The sequence below is a fragment of the Protopterus annectens genome, chromosome 2.part0 (assembly GCF_019279795.1).
Source record: "Protopterus annectens isolate FY-2018-M chromosome 2.part0, PAN1.0, whole genome shotgun sequence".
Lineage (NCBI taxonomy): Eukaryota > Metazoa > Chordata > Ceratodontiformes > Protopteridae > Protopterus > Protopterus annectens.
The window spans coordinates 255,121,009-255,148,905 of NC_056728.1; the positions used below are offsets into that span (position 1 = coordinate 255,121,009).

General features: G+C 39.6%; 1 protein-coding gene across 2 annotated transcripts in view; it reads right to left on the reverse strand.

Moving 5' to 3' along the window:
* Window positions 1–27,897, reverse strand: part of MLPH (melanophilin) — an 872,816-nt gene that overhangs the window by 262,698 nt on the left and 582,221 nt on the right. For both annotated transcript variants that reach the window (XM_044060732.1, XM_044060731.1), the window contains one exon: window positions 26,889–27,065. In XM_044060732.1, coding sequence (XP_043916667.1) covers window positions 26,889–27,065 — 177 coding nt within the window. The remainder of the gene's footprint in view (window positions 1–26,888; window positions 27,066–27,897) is intronic.

Consider the following 27,897-nt stretch of genomic DNA (forward strand, 5'->3'; position numbering starts at 1 on the left):
TGTCCTTTCTGATCTTTTTTCCTTAAGATTCACTCATCTGATCTTTACAGAGGGAATACTCTATAATCTGACTAACAGGCCAATCTGACAGAAGCGTACTTTACCTCAGAATGTGTCTTGGCTGTATTTCATTTGCTTCCATTTAGTTTTACCTGTTGTTAGAAGAAGCAGTATTTTCTTGCTTTTTCAGAGATTCATTTTGTAAATTATTAACAGATTTGAGACTGAAAATTTGCTCCTCTGCTATAGCTGTTTCAGATATTAATTGTATCTGTTTGATAACAGAAGGAAATAGGTTATCTAATAAGCTGCTCTACTATTCACTGAGAGCAAACTGGATGAGGATCCAGCTTATTAAACACAACTCTCCAGTGGTGACTTCCATAGCCACCATTTTCCATTAGAAATCACAGTTGGTACAGTTTCTGTGTGTTACTGGGTGTAGATTCTAAGCATGTGTCACCAGTAATCACTACTGATGCATTTTCCAAGTTTGTATCACCAGTAATTATTGCTGGTGCAGTTTCCAAGTATATGCCACAAGTAATTACTACGGGCAGTTTCTAAGTGTGTGTCACCAGTAATCACTATTGGTGTAGTTTCAAACTCTGTGCCGGCACTGATTCCTACTTTTTGTGAGATTTATTCCTTCTTTATATTTGTGTGATGATGGAATAGCATATATGCCCCCAACGAGGAGTACAAGAAGGTCTGCACCATAAGTGATTACAGTTAATTTTTTCACTGGGTTGCATTCCCAACCATTTGGGCTGTTCTTATCAAGTTTGTGATACAACCTTTAAGTGCATTCAGCCCCCTCCCCCCATTCCTCTCCTCTCGCCTTCAATACGCCCACCCCATATCATGGATCTACAATGATTTTGAAGTAGTAACACTTTCACAGATCCAGGTATTAGTTAGCATCTTAGTCTGTTGCCTATTCCCTTCCTGCTCACTGCTCTTCTTTTTTGAAGTGACTCCTCATCTCCTTGGCATAATCTTATATACCTTTATCAAGTCTTCCTAACTCTTGTTGTTTCTGCTGAGAAGACCTCTACATTCTCTCGACATTGATCATATTGTTTCCAGTGCATCCCATGTACACTTCTGGTGAATTTTTCTGATTCCTTTCAGTAAAACACCCACTTTCCTTGACTGCCTCTAGAACTGTACACAGTATTCAAGGTGTGATCTCACCAGGTCTAGTACATTTAAGAATGGCCTCTTTATTGCTGCAGTGTATCATCCTTCAGTGACACCTTTGCATTCAGTCCTCTCAACTTCCTCTTACTGTCATCTCACTGTGAGCTTGAAGGCTTAGCCTAGCTTGTCATCATAACACAGCCCATCTTGTCACTCTTTTGACATCAGTTTCATTTCCATTCCAGGGGATGTTGTGGCCTAAATACAACATGTTGCATTTGCTTGCATTGAAGTTCATCTGCCCAGTGGGTAAGCCTTTCCAAATCATTCCTTAAACACTTCTTACACATGATCGTTTGGGGGTGATTGTGTCTAGTGAGAGACACAAGATATTTTTACATGTCAAGTTGTATGCATCAATCTAATTAGATGTTTATTACATACATTCAAATAAGTGATCATCGTGTAGGGCAATGGTTTCAAGTCATGATAAACAAATGAAATGTAAATGTTTTGATGTCCAGCAGCCAAGGACAGCAATGACCTTTGAGCTTCTGCTTCTTTGTAATTGACCTCTCTGCATAACAATACATTTTCAGAGATGAAAAATGTTATGAACAAAAGCATGGGGAGTACAAAGAGGGATGGAGTAATTGATAGAAGATCTTATTAATCTGAACTCTAGAAGCTTCACTGAGAATATAGGAGAAGATATTATGCATCACATACTCAGAGATCTCACTACAACAAAAAGAGAAGTACTTGGGATGTCTTGTGTCTTTGAGTTTTTTGGGAATGCTAAAGCTTATGATTTTAATTTTGGTTGAGCTTCAAATTTTTTTTCTTGTTAACTTGCATCAGGTAACCCTGACTTGATAACGATGCTGAAGTCTTAACTACATAATCCTTCCAAGCCAAGCTCGGTGTAACCCCCTAACCAAGAAAAGATGGAAATGAAAAAGTTTTTTAGATACACAGTGAAAGTCTGCAGATGATAATGGTTACATTGTTGTTTCTGTGAGACTTCAGAAACATTATTCAGAGCTTTAGTGCTGAACTTGCTATGGGGGCAGGAAGTAATGGCTACACTGTTGTTTCTGTGACACTTTAACCCAGGGCAGTATCTAAGGAGCCTCAATCCTCACCACTGTCTCCAGTAAGGGAGAGTCACTGAAAGCAGGGACAGAAATACACAATTTCTCCTAAGAGTACACCGGGAATAGGCTCCAAACATGGGACTGGAATATATATGCTTCACTCCAGGTCCCCAAATAAGTCTTCACACTAAACCACTGCAGAGCACTGTGCCCCATTTCTAGATATTTGAGACACTCACTCTTAAATATTTGATATTCACACATACAAACACTCTTGGGAAAGACTGGCACAGATTCACCTGATATCTTCTTCCCCAAATTACAAGGTAACGGCTACCACCACTCAAGTACCACAATACACTTCAAAGGGGGTGTTCAATTATATTAGGTAAAATAAATATTGATATAAATAGTAGCATGTAATCCAAGCAGTAAGACTTTTCAAAGTGGCCTTGTTGTTATCACAATAAGAATAAACACTCTCAGGTTGCTTAAAGTACTTTCTAAATATCCAGTCACAATAAAAGGTAGTAAACTATTTAATAATAAATACAATGATTTAAAACATGTATACACTGAATAAGTGATTCTAATAAACCTGAACGTTTCACACACAGGAATTATGAAAATAACACTGTAGGATAGATTTCACAGTTATTGTAGAAAACTCTTATCTATCTAGCTATAGTTCCCTAACTATTCGAATATTAACTATTCCTGACTAATCTGATTAACTCACCAAGGCAAGATGATACTCTTACTTCTGCCAGGCAAGATAAGAATTTATAGCCACTCTTCGGGTTGTTGTCTGATCATCAGCAACTGCAAAAACAACTCCTACTATTATTGCTGAACAGCTCTGAAAAACAAACTGAGTGATAACTACAGATCTGGAAAACAACCACTGACAACTGAACAACAACTGAACAACCACTGAACTTCGACACAGAACCTTCTTTTACAGCAGAATTTTTTAAAGGTCACAGAAAGCTGTTAAGAGAATTCTACTCTCTCATGTCAGACTTTAAAAAAATAAAACAGCTGCCGTGGAGATGCTATTCTTTTCAGCTCTGGCACATAGTGACATCACATCTAGGTCAGCTGACTGGCATAACCTACATTCAGAATTCTTTTAAAAAAAATGTACATTTGGTCAGCCAGATGAAGACTGTTTGATTCAATCATCTTACATAAATCAAAGTAATAATAACAAAAAAACTACACTTGTTTATAAAATTATAGCTAGTCATGCTGGCATAAATAACACTGGGTAATTTACAATTATTTATAGATATTTACAAAATTTCAGCCAGTCATGCTAGCACACATAACAATAACGGATATCTTTACATTTCTCCCCCTTTGAAGACATAAGCTAGATTTTCAAGTGACCCTAGAAAATTGTCACTTGAAAAAAATGGGGCTGAATGAAAATTTATCAAGCTATACCCCTTCTTGACAATCCAACTGCATTAGCATTATTGATCCCACTATTGTGTTGCAGCATCATGTCATATGCTTGTAGCCCTATACTCCACCTCAGTAACTTGGCATTTTACTTACTATGTTTGGCCATGATAAAGGATTATGGTCTGTAACCACAGTGAATTATCTCCCTATAGGTAAGGCTGAAGCTTTTGCAATACCCATACTATGGCTAGGCATTTGTTCTCCACAGCTGCATAACATTCATCCCTTAGTTGCAGCCTATGGCTAAGTTATACAATGGGATGCTCTTCTCCCTCTGAGGAAACTTGGCTGAGTACAGCCCCAACCCCATAATTTGAAGCATCCACCTGTACAACAAATTCCTTGCTGTAATCAAGACTGGCTAACACAAGGGGTCCTCCTAAAGCCTCTTTAAGCTTCTAGAATGCCTGCTCACAATCTGGCGTGTTTTTCTTTGTTAGGTCAATAAGGGGAGCAGCTATTGTACTATAGTTGGGCACAAATTTCCTATAGTACCCTGCTGTCCCTAGGAAAGCTCTCACTTGCTTTTTGATAACAGGGACAGGCCACGTCTGAATAGCTTCCACTTTGGCAGGTTCTGGCCTAATCTTACCACTCCCTACTCTGTGTCCTAGGTAGGAGACCTCTGCAATACCCACCTGACACATACTAGGCTTAATGGTCAGCCCTGCCCTTCTTAATCTATCTAAGACCTCTCTGATATGTTGAAGGTGCTCTTACCAGGAATGACTGTAAATGGCAATATCATCCAAATAAGTGAGAGCATAATCTCCTGCTCCTACTAAGATATGATCTGCTAACCCCTGGAAGGTTGATGGGGCATTCTTCATCCCAAATGGCATCATTTTATACTCATATAATGCAAAAGGTGTTACAAAAGTGTTACAAAAGCTGACCTCTCTCTAGCAATGGCAGTCAAGGGCACCTGACAGTATCCCTTGGTCAGATCAATAGTGGTCAGATACTTAGCCCCACCCATCTGTTCTAAAGCTTCATCTGTTCTAGGCATGAGGTACGCATCTGTCTGTAAAACTGTTTAACTTTCTGTAGTCTATGCAGAATCTTACTACAGGAAGCCTAGTATCCTCTGTCAGTGGTGCCTCACTGTCAGCCTGGACACCACCACTCACCTCTGTTCTTGCAGTCACCATGTCTACAGGAACACCAGTACCTACCAGCAGCTGTGGTTCACCTTCAAGCTCATTGCTACAAGGTAGCTCCCTCCCTGAAATAACCACATCACCAGCCCCAGCTTCAAGCACAGGATCTGTCTGGGTCTCCCCCAGGCTATCAGACCTACATGCCTGTCTCCAAGCTTGACTGCTTGTCACTGCATGCACACAAGGTACTACACTATCAGAATAATTTCCTATTAAGACATCTGCAGAGATATCCTCAAGCACGCCTACCTGCTTGTTCCCTTTTCCACCCTCGCAGTCAAAATGAATGCTGGCCAAAGGTATTTGGAATGGGGTTCCAGTCAAACCTCTGACTGGTGTGGAGAGCCCAAGCAAGTACTGCTCCTCCTTAACCACTGCAGGCCTCATAATGGTTATATCAGAAACTGCCTCTCTCTTAGCAGTGGTCTGTATTCCATCCACTAAAATAGGATACAAGGTTTGATGATAATTTGGCACCTCTGTTGTCTCCAGACTTCTTATCACTGGTATTCTGTCATTCCCACTTGCTGACTCCCTCAACTTTTGTTTCTCACCTTGCCTCAATGGACATTTGTATGTTACATGGCCCCTCTGATTAAATTTGAAACATCTAATCCCTGATCCTAGTCATGTGCTTGAACTAATGGCTTCCTCTGTTACTGGTGAACTCTGTTGGAGTGTTTAGGCTGCACCCCATGGGTTCCCTTATGTCCATGTGCAGCACGGGTATCCTTTCTTATGCAGTGGTGTCCTACTTCTCAGGTAGAGATCTCCTTTTCTCCCCAACTCATTTGCAGAGGTACACTCTCGGTCTGCCAACCAGATCCTCGTGTCCTCAGGTAAAGTGCTGAGAGCTTGTTCTCTCACCAAAAGGTCTGCCAGTTCTTCAAAAGTGCTGACCTGACAACCACTCGCCCACCTGTGAAAGTAAGTACTTAAATCAGCAATGTGTTCACATACACTTTCATCTGCATTGCATCTATGTTCAGGAAACTTTTTTCTATACATTTCAGGAGTTAATTAAAAGCAATCAAGTAAACATTGTTTTACACAATCATAATTCAAACAATCAATATCAGACAGTTTATCAATTCCATTAACAGCTCTACCATGGAGTAAGGGTGTCAGAAACCATACCCAGAGCCCTTGGTCAACATTATATTGCTTACATACCCTCTCAAATATATAACTAAAACTATCAAAGTCATCTCTCTCCCTGTACTGAGGAAAACGTTTATTAAACTTTATGGCTTTTGGGTTTGGTCATTCCCTGCCCCATTACCTCCCTGACCCTGTCAAAGAGTTAGAAGATCCTTTTCATGCCGATGCAGCTTCTCCCTCTCCTCAGCCTCCAAACGTCACTGTGTTTCATTTTCTTCAGCTTCCATCTCCAAGTGCCACAGTTCATACTGATACTTTCTCTCGTCAGTTTCCAAATGTTTGGCTTCCAGTTCAAACTTACCCTGTCTCTCTCTTTCTTCAGCCTCCAGTTCAAGTCTCCTTAACTCCAAATGAATTTTTAAGTCCTCTGAAGAAAAGGTGCACTGTCTTGTCTTGGAAGGCTACTTATCCCCAACGCCAAACTGGATATTTTCTGAGCTGCTGGTCTGCTCTGTGGCTGCAACTAAGGCTGAGATTATTGCTTCCTTAGTTAGGTAGGCATACACCGGTCCTTTGGCTTCACACACCTTAGACAACTGGTTACTTGTCAGCTTGTATAATCTTCTGCTGACATCTTTGCCTGCTGTCCCTAACTAAACTGACTAAAAATATTTAGAACTGTTGTGAAATGAAACTCTGTATGTTTATCTTGTGGCTGTCAAGAGTGCACACCCCAGTGACAACTACCAATAGGCTACTAAAGCTCAATTAAAATCCTACACCGCTGCCACCAAATAATGTGATAACCCCACTTAAAGCTGGAGCAGTAACTAAGGAGCCTCAGTCCTCACCACTGACTATGGTAAGGCAGTGTCACTGAAATCAGGGATAGAAATACACAATTTCCCCTAACAGTACACCGGGAACAGACTCCAAACCTGGGACTGGACTATATGCTTCACACCAGGTGTCCCCAAATGATTCTTCACACTAACCACTGCAAAAAACTGCGTCCCAGTTCTAGGTATTTGACATACTCACTCTTAAATATTTGATATTCACAAATACAGACACTCTTGGGAAGGTCATGCACAAATTTACCTACAATGTCCTCTTTATCAAATTACAAGGTAGTGGCAGTCAAATACCACAATACCCTTCAAAAGGGGTGTTCAATTATATTAGGTAAAATAAATATTAATATTAATGGTAGCATGTAATCAAAGCAGTAAGACTTTTCAGACTGGCCCTGGTGTTATTACAGTATGGATAAACACTCACAGGTTATTTAAAGTACTTTCTAAATAACCATCCAGAATAAAAGGTAGAAAAATATTTAATAATATATACAATGATTTAAAACATGTATACACTGAATAACTGATTCCAATAAACCACAGAATTTCACACACAGGAATTAAGAAAACAACACTGTAGGATGGATTTCAGAGTGATTATAGAAAAACTCTAGCTATCTAACTATAGCTCCTGAACTATCTAAAGATTAACTGTCCCTGTCTAATCTAAGGCAAGATGATACTCTTACTTCTGCTAGGCAAGATAAGAATGTATGATGTCCACTTTTCAGGCTGTTGTCTGGTCCTCAGCAACTGGAATAACAACATCTAATATTATTGCTGAACAGATCTGGAAAACAAACTGAGTGATAACTATTGATCTGCAAAAACAACAACAGACAACTGAACAACAACTGAACAACTGTTGAACTTTAAGTGACTCAGAACCTGCTTTTATAGCAGATTTTTTTAAGTCACTGAAAGCTGTTACAAAAATTTTACTCTCTCATGTCAGGCTTTAAAAAGTAAATAAAACAGCTGCTGTGGAGATTCTATTTCTTTCATCTATGGTACATGGTGACATCACATCTAGGTCAGCTGACTGGCATAACCTACATTCAGAATTCTTTTAAAGAAAAATGTACATTTGGTCAGCAAGAACACTGTTTGATTCAAACATCTTAAAAAATCAAAGTAATAATCAAAAAACATAAACTTATTTACAAAATTATAGCTAGTCATGCTGGCATATATAACACAGGCATTTACAATTATTTACAAATATTTACAAAACTACAGCCAGTCATGCTAGCACAGATAACAATATCTAATATCCTCATAGTTTCCATGAAACTTCAGAAACATTGTTCAGAGCTTTACTGCTGAACTAGCTATGGGGACAGGCAGTAATGACTACATTGTTTTCAAGAGACTTCAGAAACACTGTTCAGAGCTTTACTGCTAAAAACTAGCTATGGTGGCAGGCAGTAATGGATGTCCTTATTTTCCTATGTTTCAGTATTCTAGGTGTGGGATTTCCTGCCCTCAAGCAACTCGTACGTTGGCTTCTATACAAAAGCTTCAGCTTAGCTGTTGCAGTGTGCATGGAACATCACACATAGGGCCATAAACCAGGGGCCTTAAATGTGACGTCTGCATGCACAATCTTCAGTACTTTTCAGCCGCAGACGACATTCACATTGTACGATTGCCTATTCACAGACATCGCATCTTACAGATAAGTAGCCCATTGGGTTTCTAATTTTCTTATTTTTGACAATTGTTCTAGCTAATCCTTGGTTGTTGTAGCCTATAGCTGATGTCAGGAAAAAAGGGAAAGTGCCAATGCGGGCGCCAGATACCCCATAAGGACGCCCATGACAGGTGTGTTTTTTTGCCTAGGCCAGGAACACAATCACTCCTCCTGCGTTATTTGCTAATTGTTTGTGCCTAAGACCTTGTGCAGCCATCTAGCCACATTAAATCTCTACCTTCAGAACCAATGCCTTAAGCAGTTAGCCCTTAGTATGGATCCTGCACCGGTGGCCACACCTGAACCTTCGTGCAAGAAGGCCAAGGTTCCTATGCCTTCTTCACCTTCCTCTCCACTTCCCAATGCACCACCAACTGCCAATCTAGTGGTTGAGGCATGCTCAGAGGATCCATCAACTGGAGCGATGTCCCTTGAGGAAGACATTTCTCAGCTGATGACTGGCATGTCCTTAGAGCTCATTCAGACATTGATGCCCTTCGAGGTTGAGAGGGAACCAATTTTGGGTGTACTTCCGGCAGGGATCCAGATTTTGGATGTGCTAATCTCCAGACCCAACGCCAGGCCACTCTCTACATCCTCTCCACCCAAAAAAAGCAGAAAATTAAACATACCTCCACTCTTCAGAAGTCACACCGGATTGGTGGGCCTTCACTTCTTCTCTCATGTAGGTCTTTATGGCCCTTAGGCCTTCAGCTTCAGCCACCTCCACCCTGCCTCTTCTGAGCCCTAGGCTGCTCTCTGCTTTTTCCCTCCCATCCATGACACCTCAAGTCAGGGAAGAAGAACATGACTATTCTTTCTCATCACCAGAAGAGTCCATTTCTTATATTTCCCAGATTACCTACCCCCAGGAATATTACTCCCCAGATAAGGAATCTGTGGAGGGGGACTCTCCCCCTGAGGGCATTACTTTTGGTGAGACCATCACCAAGATGAAGGATTACTTTAAATGGGATACTTCCCAAATGACTGACACCCAAAAAAGGTACTTTGAACTGCTGCAAGTGTAATAACCCTCCCCTTCAGCAGTTCCCCCTTTTCTGCCTGCTTACTTGCATGCCTTCAACACAGCCTCTAAGGCCTCTGACTCCCAGCCTCCAGCCCCTAAGCATCCTAATCACGTCTATAAAGTACCAGAGGACCACAAATTCTTAGTTAAGCCAGCCTTACTGGAACCAGTTGTTATTGCCACCATGGCAGATAAGCAATCTAGACTGTTGCCCTCTGCCTCCCTACTACCCACTGACAAAGACAGTAAGTAGATGGATAGGATGGGGAAGAAGGTATACACTTCTTCTACTTTGGCTTTCACAGCCATAAATTATCAGACCCACATGACTAAGTATGCATTAGACTTGGTCTCTCAAGCCTCTTCCATGCAGGCCTTCTTTGCCTGACAGTCCCAGCAAGACAGACATTTTATCTAAACTTTCCTTGGCTCAACAGGTAGCCAGGCATTCCATCAGATGCAGCTACAATGCTTCAGAAGCATCTGCCAGGTCTGCAACATCTGATTCAGCCCTCAGGAGGTACTCATGGCTAAGACTCCATATCATCCCCAAGGATTTCAAGACTAAAATCCTGGACACCCTCTGCACCACAATGTGCTTTTTGGAAAACAATCTGCTGACTTTTTTTAGAAATCTACAAGAAAAAAGCAAAGAACTCCAGGACATTAAGCACCTGCTGGTGTCACCCAAGTATTATAGGAACTACCCTGCTAAGGCCACCTTTGTAAGATGTACTCCACAGCCCTGCTCTTCCAGGTCCAGGAGAGGGACTAGAAGACCTACCAACTCCAGATTCTCTGCTCCACCACAGCAACCCAGACAGCCCTTTGAGGACAGAGGAGGCCCCAGTAATGCGTGACTGCCTTGCCCACCTCCCCCTCTCAGCCCGCCTTTCCCACTGTCTCCCCCTTTGGCAATCCATCACTTCAGACCAGTGGGTCTTAAACATTATCCAAAAAGGGTACTTCCTATACTGGAAAGAGAAGCCACCCAGAAGAGGCATCCCTTTCCTACCCAAAAACCAGGCCCATCTCATGCCACAAGTTTTGGCAGCTCTTTTAAAGCTAGGCACCATAGAACCTGTCCCTCCAGGACAGGAAGGAAATGGGTTTTACTACCGTCTCTTCCTGGTCCCCAAAAAAGATGGCCCCTGGAGACCCATCTTAGATCTGTCCTTTCTAAACCTACATCTTCAGGTACCCTCTTTCAAAATGCTCTCTCTCCCCACCTTGCTGCCTCTCATTCCAGCCAAGGCATTCATGATCACCCTAGACCTAAAGGAAGCCTACCTGCACATACCCATCAGGAATTCCCACAGACAATTCCTGCATTTCTCTGGGCCTTCCTGTCATTTTCAATTTACTACCTTGCCTATTGGTTTATCCCTGGCCCCCAGGGTCTTTACAAAGTGCCTAGCCCCAGCCATTGCCTTCTGCAGAACCCAAGGGATACAGATTTACCCTTATCTGGATGACATCCTGATTCTGGCAGAGTCCACGGATGCTCTATTGAAGCATCTATATTTCACCATGTCCCTTCTGCAGAAACTAAGATTGACCATCAACCTCCCCAGATCCTCTCTGATCCCAAGCCAGGACAAGATTTTCCTCGGCTGCAGAATCAGAACAGACACAATGAAGGTCTTTCTACCTCAGGACAAGATTCTGCCTTTAACTTCACACTTCCAGGAAGCTCTACTATCCCAAAAGTTGACGGCAAGGCGATTTTTTTATCTCCTGGGTTTAATGGCAGCAACCATCCCCATGCTACCACTGGCAAGAATGCACATGTGCAAGCTGCAGTGGTTCTTGAAGATCACCTGGTCCCAGCACCTACATCTCCTAGAGCAGGCCACTCCCTCCTTCCCTGTCTGAAAACAGAAATCAGCTGGTGGATTCAGCAAGTGCAATTGAACCCAGGGCTCCCACTACAGCCCCCCACCCCAACCCAAGTTATGCATACAGAGGCCTCAGATTCAGGTTGGGGAGCAACTCTGGCCTCTTACAGGATTCAAGAAAAATGGCATCCCTCTCTTCAGGCCAAACACACCAATATCAGGAAAATTACAGCAGTTTTCTTAGCTTTAAAGACCTTCACTCCCCTTCTGGTTCCAGGGGTGCTCCAGATTGTCACTGACAATATGGTGATGTGGTACCTCAACAAGCAGGGAGGAACAAAGGCCTATCAGTTGTGCAGTCTATCCCTGCTGATATGGGACTTAGCCTCTCACCTCAAGTTAATCCTGCAGACAGTCTACATCCCCTCACAGGACAACCACCAAGCAGATTTCTTGAGCATGACCTCCTCACCTCAGCATGAATGGATGCTGAACAGGGAGGTGTTCTTAGACATAGTCCACCGGTGGTATGCTCCACAAATAGACCTGTTTGCCTTCCCCCATAACAGGCAACTGCAGAACTTCGGCTCAAAAACCCACTCCCCTCTAGCATGGGGAGTGGATGCTTTCAGCATCTCTTGGGAAGGGAAGTTCCTTTATGCCTTACCCCCATTCCCAATGATTCAGAAAGTCCTCTTGAAAATTCAGAAGGGCAAAACAAAAATCTTGTTAGCGACTCCATACTGGCTAAGGCAGCATTGGTTCTCTCTACTTCACAAACTAGCCAAGGGCAATCACTTCAAGTTACCCTACAAGGTGGACCTACTGTCACAAGACAAAGGAACTCTCCTACACCCACCATTACAGATGTTGTCTCTGACTCTGTGGGTGTTAAACTTTTGATCCCTTCCAGACACCACTACTCAGAGGGCATGCTTTCAGTCCAAAGGAAGGCAAGAAAACCTACCACCAGAAAATCTTACCTGGCTAAATGGGAAAGATTTGCAAAATGGTGTCTGCAAAAGGGAAGGGACCCTAGCTCCACGGAGGTTCCCCCTGGTTCTAAACTACTTGTGTCAATTGATAAAAAGTGGCCTTTCTTATTCTTCTGTAAAAGTACACCTCTCGCCCATATCAGCCTGCCCGCCCCTGGAACCCCCCTTGCTAGCCAGGCTCAATGTAAAGCTCTTCCTTAAAGGGGTCTTGCACATGAGACCACCTAGAAAACCTATCCCTCTGCCTTGGGACCTTAACTACATCTTAGAGAAATTAACCCAACATCCCTTTAAACCTGCAGCCTGTGCAACCTTTGGTGGAGATCAGGAGCCATGCAGGTTTTGAGTTAAAATAGGGGACAGCAATGACAACCCAACGTCATTGCACCAGCTGCTTCCACATTTATGGGCCTCGACCAATCCATTACATTTATGATGGTTCCTGGCGACCAATCCATTACATTTATGATGTTTCCTGGCGACCAATCCATTACATTTATGATGGTTCCTGGTGACCAATCCATTACATTTATGATGGTTCCTGGATTCCTGATAACAACTAACCATTAGATCTCATACTTCTGGTGGGAAACACTGATTTATTGAAAGGTTGACTTCTCAAAGAGCAAATAGGCCCACTTGGTGAAGGGTTATGTCCAGGGGGTCCTGATATGGAATGTTCATAGGGAGGTGTAGGGCTGAGTGAGCATGAAAGTCAAGCAGCAGCTAGTGGCTCCATGAAAGTTGGGGAAAGTACAAAAACAATACAGTTCTGACACTTATTTCACAGGAGTGATGTCATCTGTATAAATTACCCAGCTATGTGCACAGATTACCCAGTTATAATAGGTACAGTACATTTGTGACACTGATGTGTACTTTAGTGTAAAATGGTATGATTTTGGCGTAGTGATGCACTGCGTGCACAGATTACATAACTCAAATTGTGCATGGTAGTTTTAAGCCAGTGACTCAGTGTGCAAAGATTTCCAGACTGTAACTTGGGCATGCTGACTTCTCTGTAGTGATGCAGTGTTCACAGACTGAAATGGTGAACAGTGCATTCACTAAAGAGAAGCAATGTAAACAGATTGTTATAAAGTATAGCAGGACAGGGAAAAGGCCTGGAAGCTATGTCAGCAAATCAAAAACCCCTCTGATTTTACTTCTTACAAACAACTAAGAAATCAAGTAAAGTGGCTAGTCATCAAAAACAAACAGGAACTCTACATTAGTCTACAGAAAGACCATATCCAAAATCTGAGAAAGTTCTGCAGCTACATAAATTCACTATTAAAACCTGGTAAAAGCGAAAATCTCTCCTCATTCAGACAGGACACCAGCCGAAATAGCCTCACTTTTTAACTCATTTTTTACAAACAGCATAGCTAACCTTACTGCCAACTTCCTACAATTCAACCCACCTCCCCCAGACCAATCTGCAATACCAACACCAAACTTCTGCCTTACCTATACCTACCTCCACCATAAAAAGCTTCTTCTTAAACTTAAACCTGGCTCTAGTGCCCCAGATAACATACCACCAGGATTCCTAAAAATTTCAGCTAACTCTATTCCCTACCCCATTAGTATACTTCTAAACAGATCGATTCAAGAGTTCTTCATAACTACCATATGAAAAAAAAAAAACATTTATTTTCCCTCTCCACAGAGGAGGAAATAATAATGACATATCTAACTTCCATCCTATTGCCATCCACTCACCTGTCTCCAAAATCTTGGAAAAATGCATCCATGGCCAACTACTTAACCACTTGCAACACCACAAAATCCTTTCCCCAACCCAGCATAGATTTAGGCCAGGTCACATCACCACCACCACTCTTATATCCTTCTTGGACACAGTGAACCAAGCTCAAGATGCAGGAAACCTTGTCTCTTCACCATTTCTTGATCTCTCTAAAGCATTTGATACAGTTTCCCACCCTCTTCTCCTTTCCAAACTCTCCACTTCAGGCATCTCTCACCCCACCCTAAACTGGTTTTCCAACTAACTTACAGATAGGCAACAAGCAACCAAATGGCACCAATCCTTCTCTCCATTCCTCAATATCACTACAGGAGTTCCACAATGATCCATACTAGGGCCACTGCTGTTCAGCATTTTTATCAATTATTTCCACTCCATAGTCTCTCAAGCTTCTGTCATCCAATATGCAGATGACTCTACCATCATCTGTACTGCCAAGTCCATCTCAGAACTACAGTCACTCACCCAAAATGCCTTTACATCCACTGAAACCTGAACCATTTAGCCCTAAATCCTAATAAAATCACTCTCATGTTATTCAGCCCTAAAAAACACATCACTACCCAAAAATGAATTTACCATTCATTCCCTCAACAACATTTGCTTTGAAGTTGTCCCTTATACCAAACTTCTAGGGGTCAATATAGACAAAAGCCTAAATTTTGACCAGCATATTAACACCAATATCAAAAAAGCCTATCAGAATTTAAGCATCCTCTACAGGCATAAATACTTCCTCACCTACTCCGCATGACTATCCCTTTCTTCTTCCTTTCTGCTTCCATCTTTGCTCTATGGTGCACCACTCCTCACCAATATCCAAGTCTCTGTCAAATCCAAAACAGACTCTTGCTACAACAAAATTGCTAAATTTGCTATCAGTGCTAAATACTCCTCCCACCACTGTGTCTTTTAAACTGGCTTGATCTACCCCAACTTCTAATATACCTACAACTAACTACAGCTCATAAGCTAATATACAGATCTTAAAACTGCCCTGCCCTTTCCTCTATGTTCACTATCTATCACCCAAATAGGCCTCTTCAGTCTGTAAATCAAATGCTCCCAAATTTATTTATTCATTTTACATTTGTTAACCGGGTTAGTCTGACTGAGCTTTTGGCTCATTTTCAACTGGGACCCAGGAAGAAAAGCTCTTCAGAGAATAAAATTTAACAAAGTTCAACTACAATTGGCAAAAAATTACTATCAGGTTACAATAGCAAATGAAATGATTAAAGAGCAACATGATTGGTTTTAGGTATAGACAGCGTATATGCAATAGTTGGCTGGAGAGAGGCTCTGCAGTGCAATAAAACTTAACAAAGAATCAGTTACAGTCAACATTTACAACTGGGTTATAATGGCATAGCAAATTAACAATACCTGTGTTATTGTTGATATGTTTAGAGAGGTCGTATAATAGGGGAGTAAAGAGGTGATGTCCAAGATGACAGACTGGTTGAAGTAGATGATTTAATGGGAACAGTGTGATATAGTTTAGATGAGGTAGACAGGGAAGAATATAGGAGAGGGAGGGAAAAAGAAAGAGTAGATAGAAGGAAGGAAGTGGAGGGAGCACAAAGTTAGAAGTAAACTTGGGGTAAGGAGGAGTATAGGTGTAAGGGTAGTAGTACACCTACCAATGTAGTGAACCTAACCTTTCTGTTGGTCAAATGCGCTATCCGTTTACTTTCGCTAAGCTTTGGAATGCCCTCCCTCATCACTCATGACTATTAGCAACCCAGAACACTTCAAGACATACCTGAGACAACACCTAACATCCCACTGGCTATGTACATGTACTAGGACTAACCATATAAAACCAAACATTACCTAAGTCTGCCCACTTCTCCAGCTCATCCCATCCTCATTTCTATCTCATAGATGTCCCAAATCTGCTTGTATAGTCTCTGTATTGTCAACTTATAACACACTGTCATGTGAAACACAGACACTTACAAGCAATTTATATATTAGTTTTGAAGCTATCTATACATGCAATTTAATCTTGGTATTAATTTAGTAGAGGCCGAATGCCTCTACCTTACTCTCAGTCTAATCAACTGTTACAAACTTCACCTCCTCCCTACCCGGCAGCTACTGCAATATTCACATATATACTAAATAATTTATGTCACTGGACTGATATGCATGTTATGTCTGGCATATTTAAATTTTTATTGGTAATCCAGCCTTGTATTTTACAACTTGTACACTGTTTAAATTACTGTATACTGTCTAGTTTATTGAATACTGTTGCATTTACTGTATACCATATAGTATATTGTATTGCCTCTTACTAATTTTTATTATGTCTGTTTTTGGATTTGGAGCTTTTCTCCCCAGGCCTCCATTGAAAATGGGCTGACGTTTGGCCCATAGGACCTCACGATAAAGAAATGCAAAAAAAATAAATAAATAAATAAATAAATAGCAATATGACAACAGTAAACAAAGATTACCTGACAAATAGTGATTTGATGACAATAATGCAGTGAAATGTGCAAAGATTACCTATAGCTATAATATTGTAGCATGATCTCCTGGAATGTGCTCTGCAGGTGTGTAGTCTAGGTTAGAAAGGGAGCTCAGCATTCAGAATGTAGTCGGAGAAAGTTAGAACTTTTAAATGTGTTCATTATTATATCACTGTTACAGTAGCCTAAGCTATGTGGAGGATCCTGCCAAAGACTGGATCAGCTATCCAGCTACCAAAATTTTAGAGCACCTTCCATGCCCACTGACTTTGTACAACTTGAGGAAAGAGGCATAAAATCAGAGGCTACAGTGCCAAGACTTTCTTGCCATTGAAGTGAGCTCTTTCCTGCAGACTCTGAGTGACCGACAATCGGCTACATCTTCACCAGTGTGGGACAGATAAGTTACTCATTGGGAATACCTTCAACTTCAGCATTTTTTGAAGAAAATGTATGCTTTACTGTAAGAAATATTTTCTGAAGGCTAGAACTAGTGTTTTTAGTGGCTGTCACTAAAGACTGTACCTCAAATCTGACATTATTTGATCATGGCTTCCTGTGGAAAATGTATTTCAAGTAATTGATTTTTGTGAGGAAAAAAATGTTTACTTTTTGATCAAAACTGTTGGCTAGAGATTATGATTTTTGGTTTGGGGGTTGTTATTAAAAATGTTTACCTCGAAACTTATTTTCCCTGCCAGGTTGTTTGCACAGACTTTAGATGGTGCCCTATAGGGGGAAGAGTTGTAAAGATCAACCACTTTGGGCATCTACTGGGGTGTGCAGTATCCTCAAGATAAGAGAACACAGATCACAGACTGCACACCGTGGCAGGGCTACCCACTTGATGGTGTAAAAATATGGCTCTAGGTGACCTGGTTGTGTTGACTAATGTTGCCGAAGTGGTCATGGTTATTTGCCAGTGATAAGTTGATTGAGGACCCAGCCTACACTGACTTTGATCAGGGGCCCATGCTAACAGTGGGAGGGGTGTATATATCCCTATTGGCCAGTGTGTGCCCTCCATAAAGCCCAGCAGCCCTTGATCACTAAGCCACTGTGTGGCCAGTTACCCAGCTTGGGTTAGCTGGGGTAGCATGAATCTGGTATACTGGAAACACAATCAGGAAAGTTTCAACTCCATCCAATGGACAGGCGATAATTTTCATTCTCTTCCAAAATACAGTGCTGAGATCAGAATAGACTCAAAACATCAACTGCACCTTTCAGATCATCACTAAGCTATTTATCTGAAGAGAATGTGCTGCCTACAAATAAAACACTAAAGAAAATGCTGTCACAAAGAACAATAAACTACAGAGCTTCCTTAAGGAAAATTATTTGAACAGATTCTAGGTATGTAGAACACACCATTCGTCCTGTAGAGGAGTCAGGTTACAGTGTGTTGCAACCAAGGCAAAGTTCATAGGTTTATAGATTCATACTAGACAATTGGTCCAAAAGGTCACTAGAAGTCTGCCCACTGCAAATCCCAACACTTGTTCCCTCTAGAATGGCTTGTGAATACAGCCCAGGGGTGAATTTACTGATACCAATTCACTCATCAAGACTAATCATAAAGACAGTGAGAGAGCTACTCTGAAATGATATGGAAGCTTATTCTGTATATCCTTTGAAAGGGAGGGTAGAGTCACGTCATTGTGAATGAAAAGATTTTTTAAGTAAATACCTACATGAAAAAAGTGTGTTGTTTTAAAAAATGGAACTATGCAGAGCATCCAAGACTAATTTAGGGTGCACATTTGTTTAGACAAGACAGCGTGCATTTGTCAAGACCAGGGAAGATCATTTTTGCAGCAGATGTTCTGCAATATTTGGCAAACATGAGTTTTACCAGGTCAGAAATTTAGCAATTCATAGATAGCATCTCTGATCATTGTTAATGCAATGAGTATTAATAATAGAGATTTTTTTATTATTCAAAAATATGCTACATTCCCACAAGATTGATGTTTTTACTGTTTGTGAAACATGGTTAAAGAACAATGACTAGAAACTGGTTCTGTAAGGTGATGAATGCTTTTACTCTAAAATATATTCTAACAAAAAATTATCAGGTTGAGATGTCATGATAGGGATTAAAGATTGCTATGAGACCTGTAATTATTTCATGTTCAGTGATAATACCTGTTTTAGATTGTGTAACTGTGACAATAAAGACAACCATGGAACATGTAACAATTGCTGGAATGTATAGACCACCAAAGTCAAATGTTGATACATGATTTGCATGAAACACAGGAGGAAAGTGATAGTGGCTGAGGACTTAAATTTACTAGAAACAGCCTGGAATAATATTGATTCAACAACATTAGTAAGGAAATTATATGTTCAGAAACAACAATTGCCTCACATTGCAAAAAGAAGCCTAGCATAGAATGGAACATACTAGACATTGTTTGTGTTCCCAAGGAACTGGCTGTTACTTCATGTCAAGTATTACCACCACTGATGTGCAGTAATCATGGGGTTAAAAAGGTTAAACAGCTGCCAGACAACACAACTGAAATCTAAACCAATGCACAGAAGATAAATTACAGATTATATGGAATCAAAACAGTCATTGTGGAAAACTAACTGGAGTGATGTGTTCAGTGGAAAAACTGCAGAAGGAATGTGGCAAGTTTTTAAACAGAAATTGTTTGAAATAAAAAAACAAATAAAAAATGTTTAATATAGGAATCTAGAATTACTGCATCAGGGGGATATATTCCATAAGAACAAGATACTTGATTAAGGTGAGAGACAAAAAATAGAAGAAATTAAAAAGTGGTTGAGCTATAACTTTGAAAACTGGAATAAGCATGCCGGGCAGACAAATTAAAGATAGTGTGAAACAAATTCAAGACAAAATTGAAGAAAGTTTATACAACCATTTTATAGAAGCATAAGATGTGGTAGGAGTAAAGAAATACAAACTGATAAAACTGTGTGTAGATTCTATTTTATTCTCAGACACAACAGATTATACATATATTTACAAAATCTTGTACAAAACAGTTTGACTCCACAAAAGGGCTGATGAACTGTCTAATCCAGGTAAGTTCAGATACTAAAATTAGATTATATAGAAAAAGAACTACACAAACTACATATTAATGTACACTTGATAAGATACAGCAAATGGACAGGTGACATTTTAGGTTACAGTCAGGGTATCCCATAGGGCTCTGTCCTAGGCCCTTACTTCTTTAGGTTTCAACTTTCAGATCTATCTTTTTCATCTAAGGCGCTCTATAGTCTGTACGCAGATGACTTGAAAGTGGGCAAACTGATTACATGTGTTAATGGAAGGGCATGTCTGCAAACAAACTTGAATAAATTGACCATCTAGGCATAGGAGAATTGTATGTTTATAAACATCAAAAGTTAAACATATGAGATTTGGGAGAACTAAATTGAAAGGTGAATATTATACAGTACACAGTGATTGAAACTGATGACTCAATTATGGACCTGGGTTTATAGGTAGATCCATCTTTGAGTTTTTCTAATCATATCAACCAATTGGTTAATGATAGTTAACTACAGGTTGTATAAAAAGATATATAAAGTCTAAGAAATCAGAAATGATGAAATTATTGTTTGTTAGTTACATTAGACCCAGACTTGAAAATGGAATAACAATATGGAAACCTTATAAGAAAACAAGCATGAGTAAACTGTAAAGAGTACAACAGAAATATACCAAGGGCGTCCACTAATGTGAAAATTTAAGTTATTATGAAAGACTAAAATATCTGAACTTATACAGTGTCTCACACAGATATTTAAGAGGAGACTGTGTTTAGTTATATGGGGCATTTAGAGACAACTACCTGTGGGAATGTTTGGGGTTATCAAAAAATAGCAGAGAATCATCAGACAACTAATGTACAAGATTCTATAGGAATGACAGATATACTAAGTGGTTCTCACAGAGTGTACATAATGCATGGACTAGATTATCAAATTACATTAAAGCAAGCCCTACCTTAGATATTTTAAGAATAATCTGTACACTTACTATGGAAAAAAATGCTTTGTTATATTGGCAGGCTAGAAGGGCATTATTGCCCATGCCTGAAAAATGTGTAGGTATATACGTATGTATCAGCAAACATAATTAATCATAGACCCTTGATGTCAGCTGGGACATCAAACTAGTATATGCTGAAGAGGAGGGGACCCAGTACAGACTCCTGTGTGAGCTTGTGACAAGATTCTTGAAGGAAAATGTGACTCCAATCCAATGGGTTTTGTCAGTGAACTAGTTAGATAACTGGTATGTAACATCTGGATTAATATTTAAACAGGTGATCTTTTCCATAATACAAGTGTGTGGGATAGTATAAAAGACCTTAACTAGACTCATTTATCTTTACAAATTCCACCAGATTCTGTAGATAGGAGCGGACCTTTATAGGGCCAGACTGACTAGAGCCAAGGGGTTGTAGTTTGCCAGTATCATCATTTATGAACTCCACTGTAATATACTCTATAAATGTAAAATAGCACTGGTGAAACTAATTGGTGTATACTTGTCAGCGATGGTGGGAGGGTCTGTCTTGTATAGGAGTGCCATTATGGTTGTGCTCCAGGCCTTGGTTACATATCCATTTAAGAGACTAAGAGAATCAGTGAGACTATGTTAAGTGCCTGCAAAGAGACAGGCATATGGTCAGAATCAACAGGGCTGGTGTTTTTGGTTTTGCAGAGAGAATGTGTAATACCTATTCAGAGAATAAGAGTATATCAGTGACTTCCTGTGGTCTCTCCCATTTTAAATTTTCCAAGTCTTTTGGGTTTCTAATACCATGATGGGAATGAACCCCATTCCTAAGTCAAAGTACAATTAAAGTTCATGAAATTAGTATTGGTTCACTCTTTGATGTTAGCCAAAAGTGCTTTTCACAGCACCCGCAATGTGCTCAGTAATGACTCCTTCTGCAATTCGTACTGTGTTACATGAATTGGTAACATATCTAAATATGATTGTAAATTCTTTTTTATAAGACCAGTAGCTCCTACTACTATTGTAACTGTCTGGGTATCTTTCTTCCACATGGCTCTTGTTTCTGCCTGCAGATCGAGGTATTTTATGACTTTGTGTCTCTCTGTACACAAGACACTGTAGTCACTAGGTGTGGCGATTTCAATGATCAAAGCTACTTTTGTCTTGTTTTCTTGGACCATTATATCTGGTTTTCTAGCATCTATCATTTGGACTGTTGGTATTGGGTGATCCCATGTGATGTAAACATAATTTTCTATGATTCTCTGTGGCTCATGTTTCCAGTGCTTTTCTGCCACTTCGATACCATAATGTTTGCACAATCTCCAGTGTAACAATCTCGCCACATTATTATGCCTTTCAGTATACAGTCCCTCTGCCATAAGAGAGTCGCAACCAGCAATAAGGTGTGTGACTGTTTCCAATTCAATTCCACAAAACCTACATATATCTGTTTCTCCCACATGTTCAATGGACTTAGTAAACCAACGTGTGAATGCTGCAAAGTCTAATGTTGCTTGATGATATTGAGCCAAGTCAAATGTTATTTTTTTATTTAAACTTTGATTATTTTAATCTTTACCATAATGTTACAAATCTATCGCTGCTTGACAATATTGAGCCAGTTCAAATGTTATTTCTTTAATCGGACTTTGACTAGCTGAATCTAATCTTAATCTTAATCTTCCATCTTGAACATGTAACTGTGGAGACAAAGAAGCTTCCTCCGAAGTTCAGATCAAGCCAACACACACAATCCTGCTTGGGGATTATATATGCAGAGACAGGCTGACAATTTAGGTCAGTCAGGTAACGGACCTGAAGCAATCAGCATGTACGAGAATACCCTTGGGACAGAGCTCACCTTTTGATAAACTGCATGTAAGAGCTCTGAGAATTTATTTTCATTGTAAAAGTTAGACTGTAATGCACATTGCACTTCTTTACTTAAAACAGTTTTTACCAGATATCTGACAAAGTTTTTGTACATTGTCTGTTTAAATATTTATTTTCAAATCCTTGTTTAAGTTCTGTACCATTTGTATCTTTATTTGTAGAAAAAAGCTTTAGTTTATGCTTTTCAAATAAAGAATTTTATTATGCATCTTTAAATGCTTTTGGTTTATCAATAAATGCATAAAATAAGGGTGTATGCATGGTATCTTGAGCCATTTTTTTGTTTTTTTATTTCTGTAGTAAACTTTCACCTGTGTGGCATTGTCTTATGAAGGCTGACTTCTCAGAGGTAATCTATACCATTTCAATATTTAAACGCTGGCTTATTTTAGTACATAGAATAAGATGTGATATTGTTTCATTAGTTTTGACTAACTTATGACAGTGATATGTAAAGGGGAAGCTGGAAGGGTTCCAGCCTTTGGAAAAAGCAAAAACCTGAGAAAAGCCCCTTTTCACCATCCATTCCCCACCTGTTTCAGTAAAGTAAGTGCACTGTTTCTCCTTCAAAGCTAATAATCATGCTAGCAACAGTAAATAGTGTGCTAAATGTTACAGCTGAACATATATATAAACACATTCTGCACATTACATGTTAAAATATTTTATAATATTGTTTAGACAACTCTATTGAAACTATGAAAACTATTTGTACACTGTTTCTTGCAATGTGTACTTTACAGTTTTATTGAATATTTTGTTCATTTCTACTTATTTTTCTAAGTCCAGTTTTTGTTCATATCTACAATATTAAATATAATGATGATAAAAAGTATGTATTTCACCAAACAGAACAAATAGAGCAACCAGTGAACAGATCCATTATTTCACTTTTACAAAAGGGAATGTAATGACGTTTTTTAGGCTTTATATATTTCTGCTGAAATAAAACATGAATAAGATTCTTTTCATCGCTCTAGCTGTCTGCTTTTGGTCAATATTTCACACCTCCTAGAATTCATAATTAAAAGAAACAAAAGATTTTTCTGACAATGACATTTAAATGCAAACAGAAACTTCAAGTGAAACAATAAACTGAGAAGACATCGTTCAGAATTGTGTTGGCTCTCAGAATAACTCAGAATGCCTGAAAAACATTTCACTAAGATCAGATTGTTTGGTAGAGATCCAGATTTCTGACTGTCAGAAAAAATTCCTGAGGTAGTATAGGTGTAGACTTATCATTTATCCCCTCTCCCATTCTGGAAAAGTGTGTGTGTGTGTGTGTGTGTGTGTGTGTGTGTGTGTGTGTGTGTGTGTGTGTGTGTGTGTGTGTGTGTGCCCATCTGTGGTGTGTGTGTGTGTGTGTGTGTGTGTGTGTGTGTGTGTGTGTGTACCCATCCGTGTTTTGTGTGTGTGTGTGTGTGTGTATATGTGTGTGTGTGTGTGTGTGTGTGTGTGTGTGTGTGTGTGTGTGTGTGTGTGTGTGTGTGTGTGTGTGTGTGTGTACCCATCTGTGTTGTGTGTGTGTGTGTGTGTGTGTGTGTGTGTGTGTGTGTGTGTGTGTGTGTGTGTGTGTGTGTGTGTGTGTGTGTGTGTGTGTGTGTGTGTGTACCCATCCATGTTTTGTGTGTGTGTGTGTGTGTGTGTGTGTGTGTGTGTGTGTGTGTGTGTACCCATCTGTGTTTTGTGTGTGTGTGTGTGTGTGTGTGTGTGTGTGTGTGTGTGTGTGTGTGTGTGTGTGTGTGTGTGTGTGTGAGTGTGTGCCAGCACACATTTTATTTTGTTTCAGTTTTACTTAATTCCATTCAAGTTTCAATTACTGCTGGCAAGATGGTACTGGAAGGCAACGGGCATAGTCTGAAGAGGTAAAAATCCTAAGATCCCAATGACTGTCACTCTGATCTGTATCTCTACATTGTCAAGCCCAATTGGGTATGGCAGGGCTTAGCTATTACCCAAGTCTGCAGTGCACATTTACCATATACTCTTACATTCAATGGCACTTTGTATATTAACTAACACCAGTCGTGGGACTTAGTCTCTATATTGGTGGTGCTGCGGTAACATTGTCACCTCACAGTAAGACATTGTCCTGTTCGATTCTCAGCTAAAGCGTCTTCTGTGTAGAGACATGCGTGAATGGGCGTACCTTCGTTGAAGGTTGTGCGCCAGAGCTGGCAACTCGGCACGTAAAAATCTACTGCCAATCATTAGCGGATCGGAGTTCTGCTGTGGCGACCCCTACCCGGGAAAAGCCGAAAGACATATATATATAAATAATGACAAAAGACCAGTGAACACCACCAGAGGTCAGTATAAATCAGGGTCTGGACTTGTTATGGTACTACTCCATGTGATAGATGCTCTATTTGTCAATTTGTAGTTAATTGTTTTCCTTATATCAATGGCTTTACATGTGATACTAAGGATAGATATAGTTGTAACACTGAGGGGGTTGTCTATGTATTAAAATGTGATTGTAATATGTTCTATATAGGGGAGACATATAGGAGTTTTAGGGTTCGTCTACAAGAACATATCAGGGATATAAGGAATAAAAAAACAGAAAGTCCCTTAGGTAGTCATTTTATGTTATTACATAATTCCAACCCCGAATGTTTGACAGGTTTTGTTTTAGAACAAATAGAAGTTGGTTTAGGGAAATGTATTAACTTGAAAAACAAACTTTTGAAGAAGGAAACTCTTTTTATTCTTAAATATGATACTTTGGAGACTTTTGGGCTCAATAAGGAATGCAACTGGAAGTATGTAATTTGAATTGATTGGCTAATTGTATAACTGATTGTTATTAATTATTTGCTGTGTGTTTAAGTAAAGTTTGTTGACTGAATTTTTACTCTTTGAAGGCCGTGTAAGCCGAGGCGCTAAGTATTTTATATAAAATTCTGCATGGTGTTCAGTGGTCTTTTGTCGTTATTTATATTTATTTTTTATATTTTTTTGAGTTGTAGTTAGTCTCTATATAACTAGTTCTACCATACCTTAAATATCAAGGGCAGTGATGCAGTAGTTAAAGACCATAGCACCTATTTGTTGTAACTATAATGATGACTATATATGCATGTTGCATAAGTTTAAGAAGTACATTTTTGAAATGATAGTATTTAATTATTTATTGTCTTTGCTTAAGTGTGTATCTCTTTCCTTTGATTAAAACTAATGTTCACAACAGAATACAGCTTAGCTAGCTAATTATAGAATGAATTGCTGTACATTTTGCTTTATTGAATTATTGTAATGTATATTTTTCTAGTATATGTGGCATGATAATAAACATATTCACTTTACAGCAAGACCCTCAGGGGCTATAACTAAGCTTCTGCTATTGCAGTTTGATCTTTTTCACTGATGTAAATGTCTTTAAATTATGTTCCCTTAAGGCTGGATACATCAGTTCCTCTTTTATTATATCCTGTAACATGTTACTATAGGTTGGAGTTTAATGCAAGTATTCAAATGGGTTATTATGACTTCTACACCATCTGTGGAACATCTTGCATCTTCCCTGAACACCGTAGGCACCTACTTGTTTTCTTATCAGGGATTTCCCTTTAGTTCACTTTTCTCTTCAGGATAAGAATCACATGACAGTAGTGCCATTATTGGCAGTGGGTTAGGATATTTATGCTAAGGCCTAATTCTCTGCATATGGTCAGCAAGCCATGCATTATTAAGGAGGATATTCCATGCATGTGATGTAGGACAGGCTGTTAGTTTAGGACAGTTATTTACAGAAGTGATGCAACCCTGGAGACATCCCCACCTCCTGTATGAGCAAGCACCTTGGGTCAGTGTGTCTAGTCACTATTCACCATGAGAGAGGTGAGTGGCCACAGCCTTCTCTTCCTTTCTTATTCTGACTGGCTCCCCCAGTACCTGAGCTGCTACATGAACCCCGTTTGCCTAGGTCATAGTGAGGATCTGATTCCTCTACACCATGCAGTCAGCAATTCAATAACACTTATACATTTTCTGTAGTCCTGTTGCTCAGTGTGTGCAGTGATTTCATAGAATTATGGACTGCCTGCTGTACATAGTTATAGTTACCACTTGTTAGTAGGACAGAGTTGTCAAGTGTTTTGATTAATACTTAAACTATTTACTTCAGTCCCTATGACATCAATTCCAGTCTAGTATGCCATAAAAAAGATTTTGTTATCATTTATCTATATGGTAGCTACAGGAACTTTGCAGTCCTTACAGTCAGCTGTCAGTGGCCATAGCTGATAAACAGAGATGAAAACTTTAACATGTTATTACACAAACATGCTTGTGTACTTATACATACTTAGCAACACACAGTACATGAATGAAGTACCTTTTGTGCATCTGCTGGCATTTCATCACTTGAAGAGCTCATTACTAGTTGCTCTTCTTCTTTCTTTACCACTTCCTCTTCTGACGAAACTTCTTTGTCGCTAATATTTCCAGCTAACTCGCCTAGCTTTTTTCGCAATGTCTCCTCTTCCAGATCTGCATCTGTCAGAACAGGAGACTAAACAAGAAAGGAAATGTAAGCATTTACCTGCCTGGAACACTCACTAGAGAATTAGCCAGTCATAATCACACAAAAGCAATCTTATGAGGAAATATGACACCCAGAAATGCAGTACTGAAAACAAGATTATGATGCATATCACAGGAACACAACACATTGCTGAGTCACAGTTTGGCAAAACTATCACCAAAAAAGATTTGCTGAACTCTGTAGAACTCTGAAGCAATCCTGCTGAGGAAATGTGATATACCCCAATATATCATAACCTCACTGATAGTTAAATGTAGGTGAGAGGGTAGGGGTATCTCATGGGTGGTTGGTTGTTTGCTTCATCCACATACAGGTACACTTACTCAGCATTTAGTTTATGATCCATATTATTTGGTAAAACATTTTTGTAGGATACTAGTTCTGTCAAACTGTGATTCAGAAACCCATAAACTGTTCTACAATAACAGGATTGTTAAAATAGTTATGAAGACTATCTGCATTTATTTTTCAAAATGAATTATTTTGGAATGTATTTCTGTCACACTAACTCCTCATTTTGTGCATTTTTCAGGTTATTTTATCCCACTTGAACTACTGAGAGACATATGCAGCTTTCTAATCAAAATTTGAACAAGTGATGCTATTTAATATTAGGATGTATATTCCATTATAATATACCAGGCATTTCAGAAGCATACCTATCAAGTTCCACAGTGCTATGAATGCTTTCATTCGTGCAATCTTCATAACTGTGGTATTTTATAGAGCAATTACAAACAGAAAGCATGTTACGGCTACTCTCCCAGACAGCTGCCATTCCAATCTTACCAAATTTTAA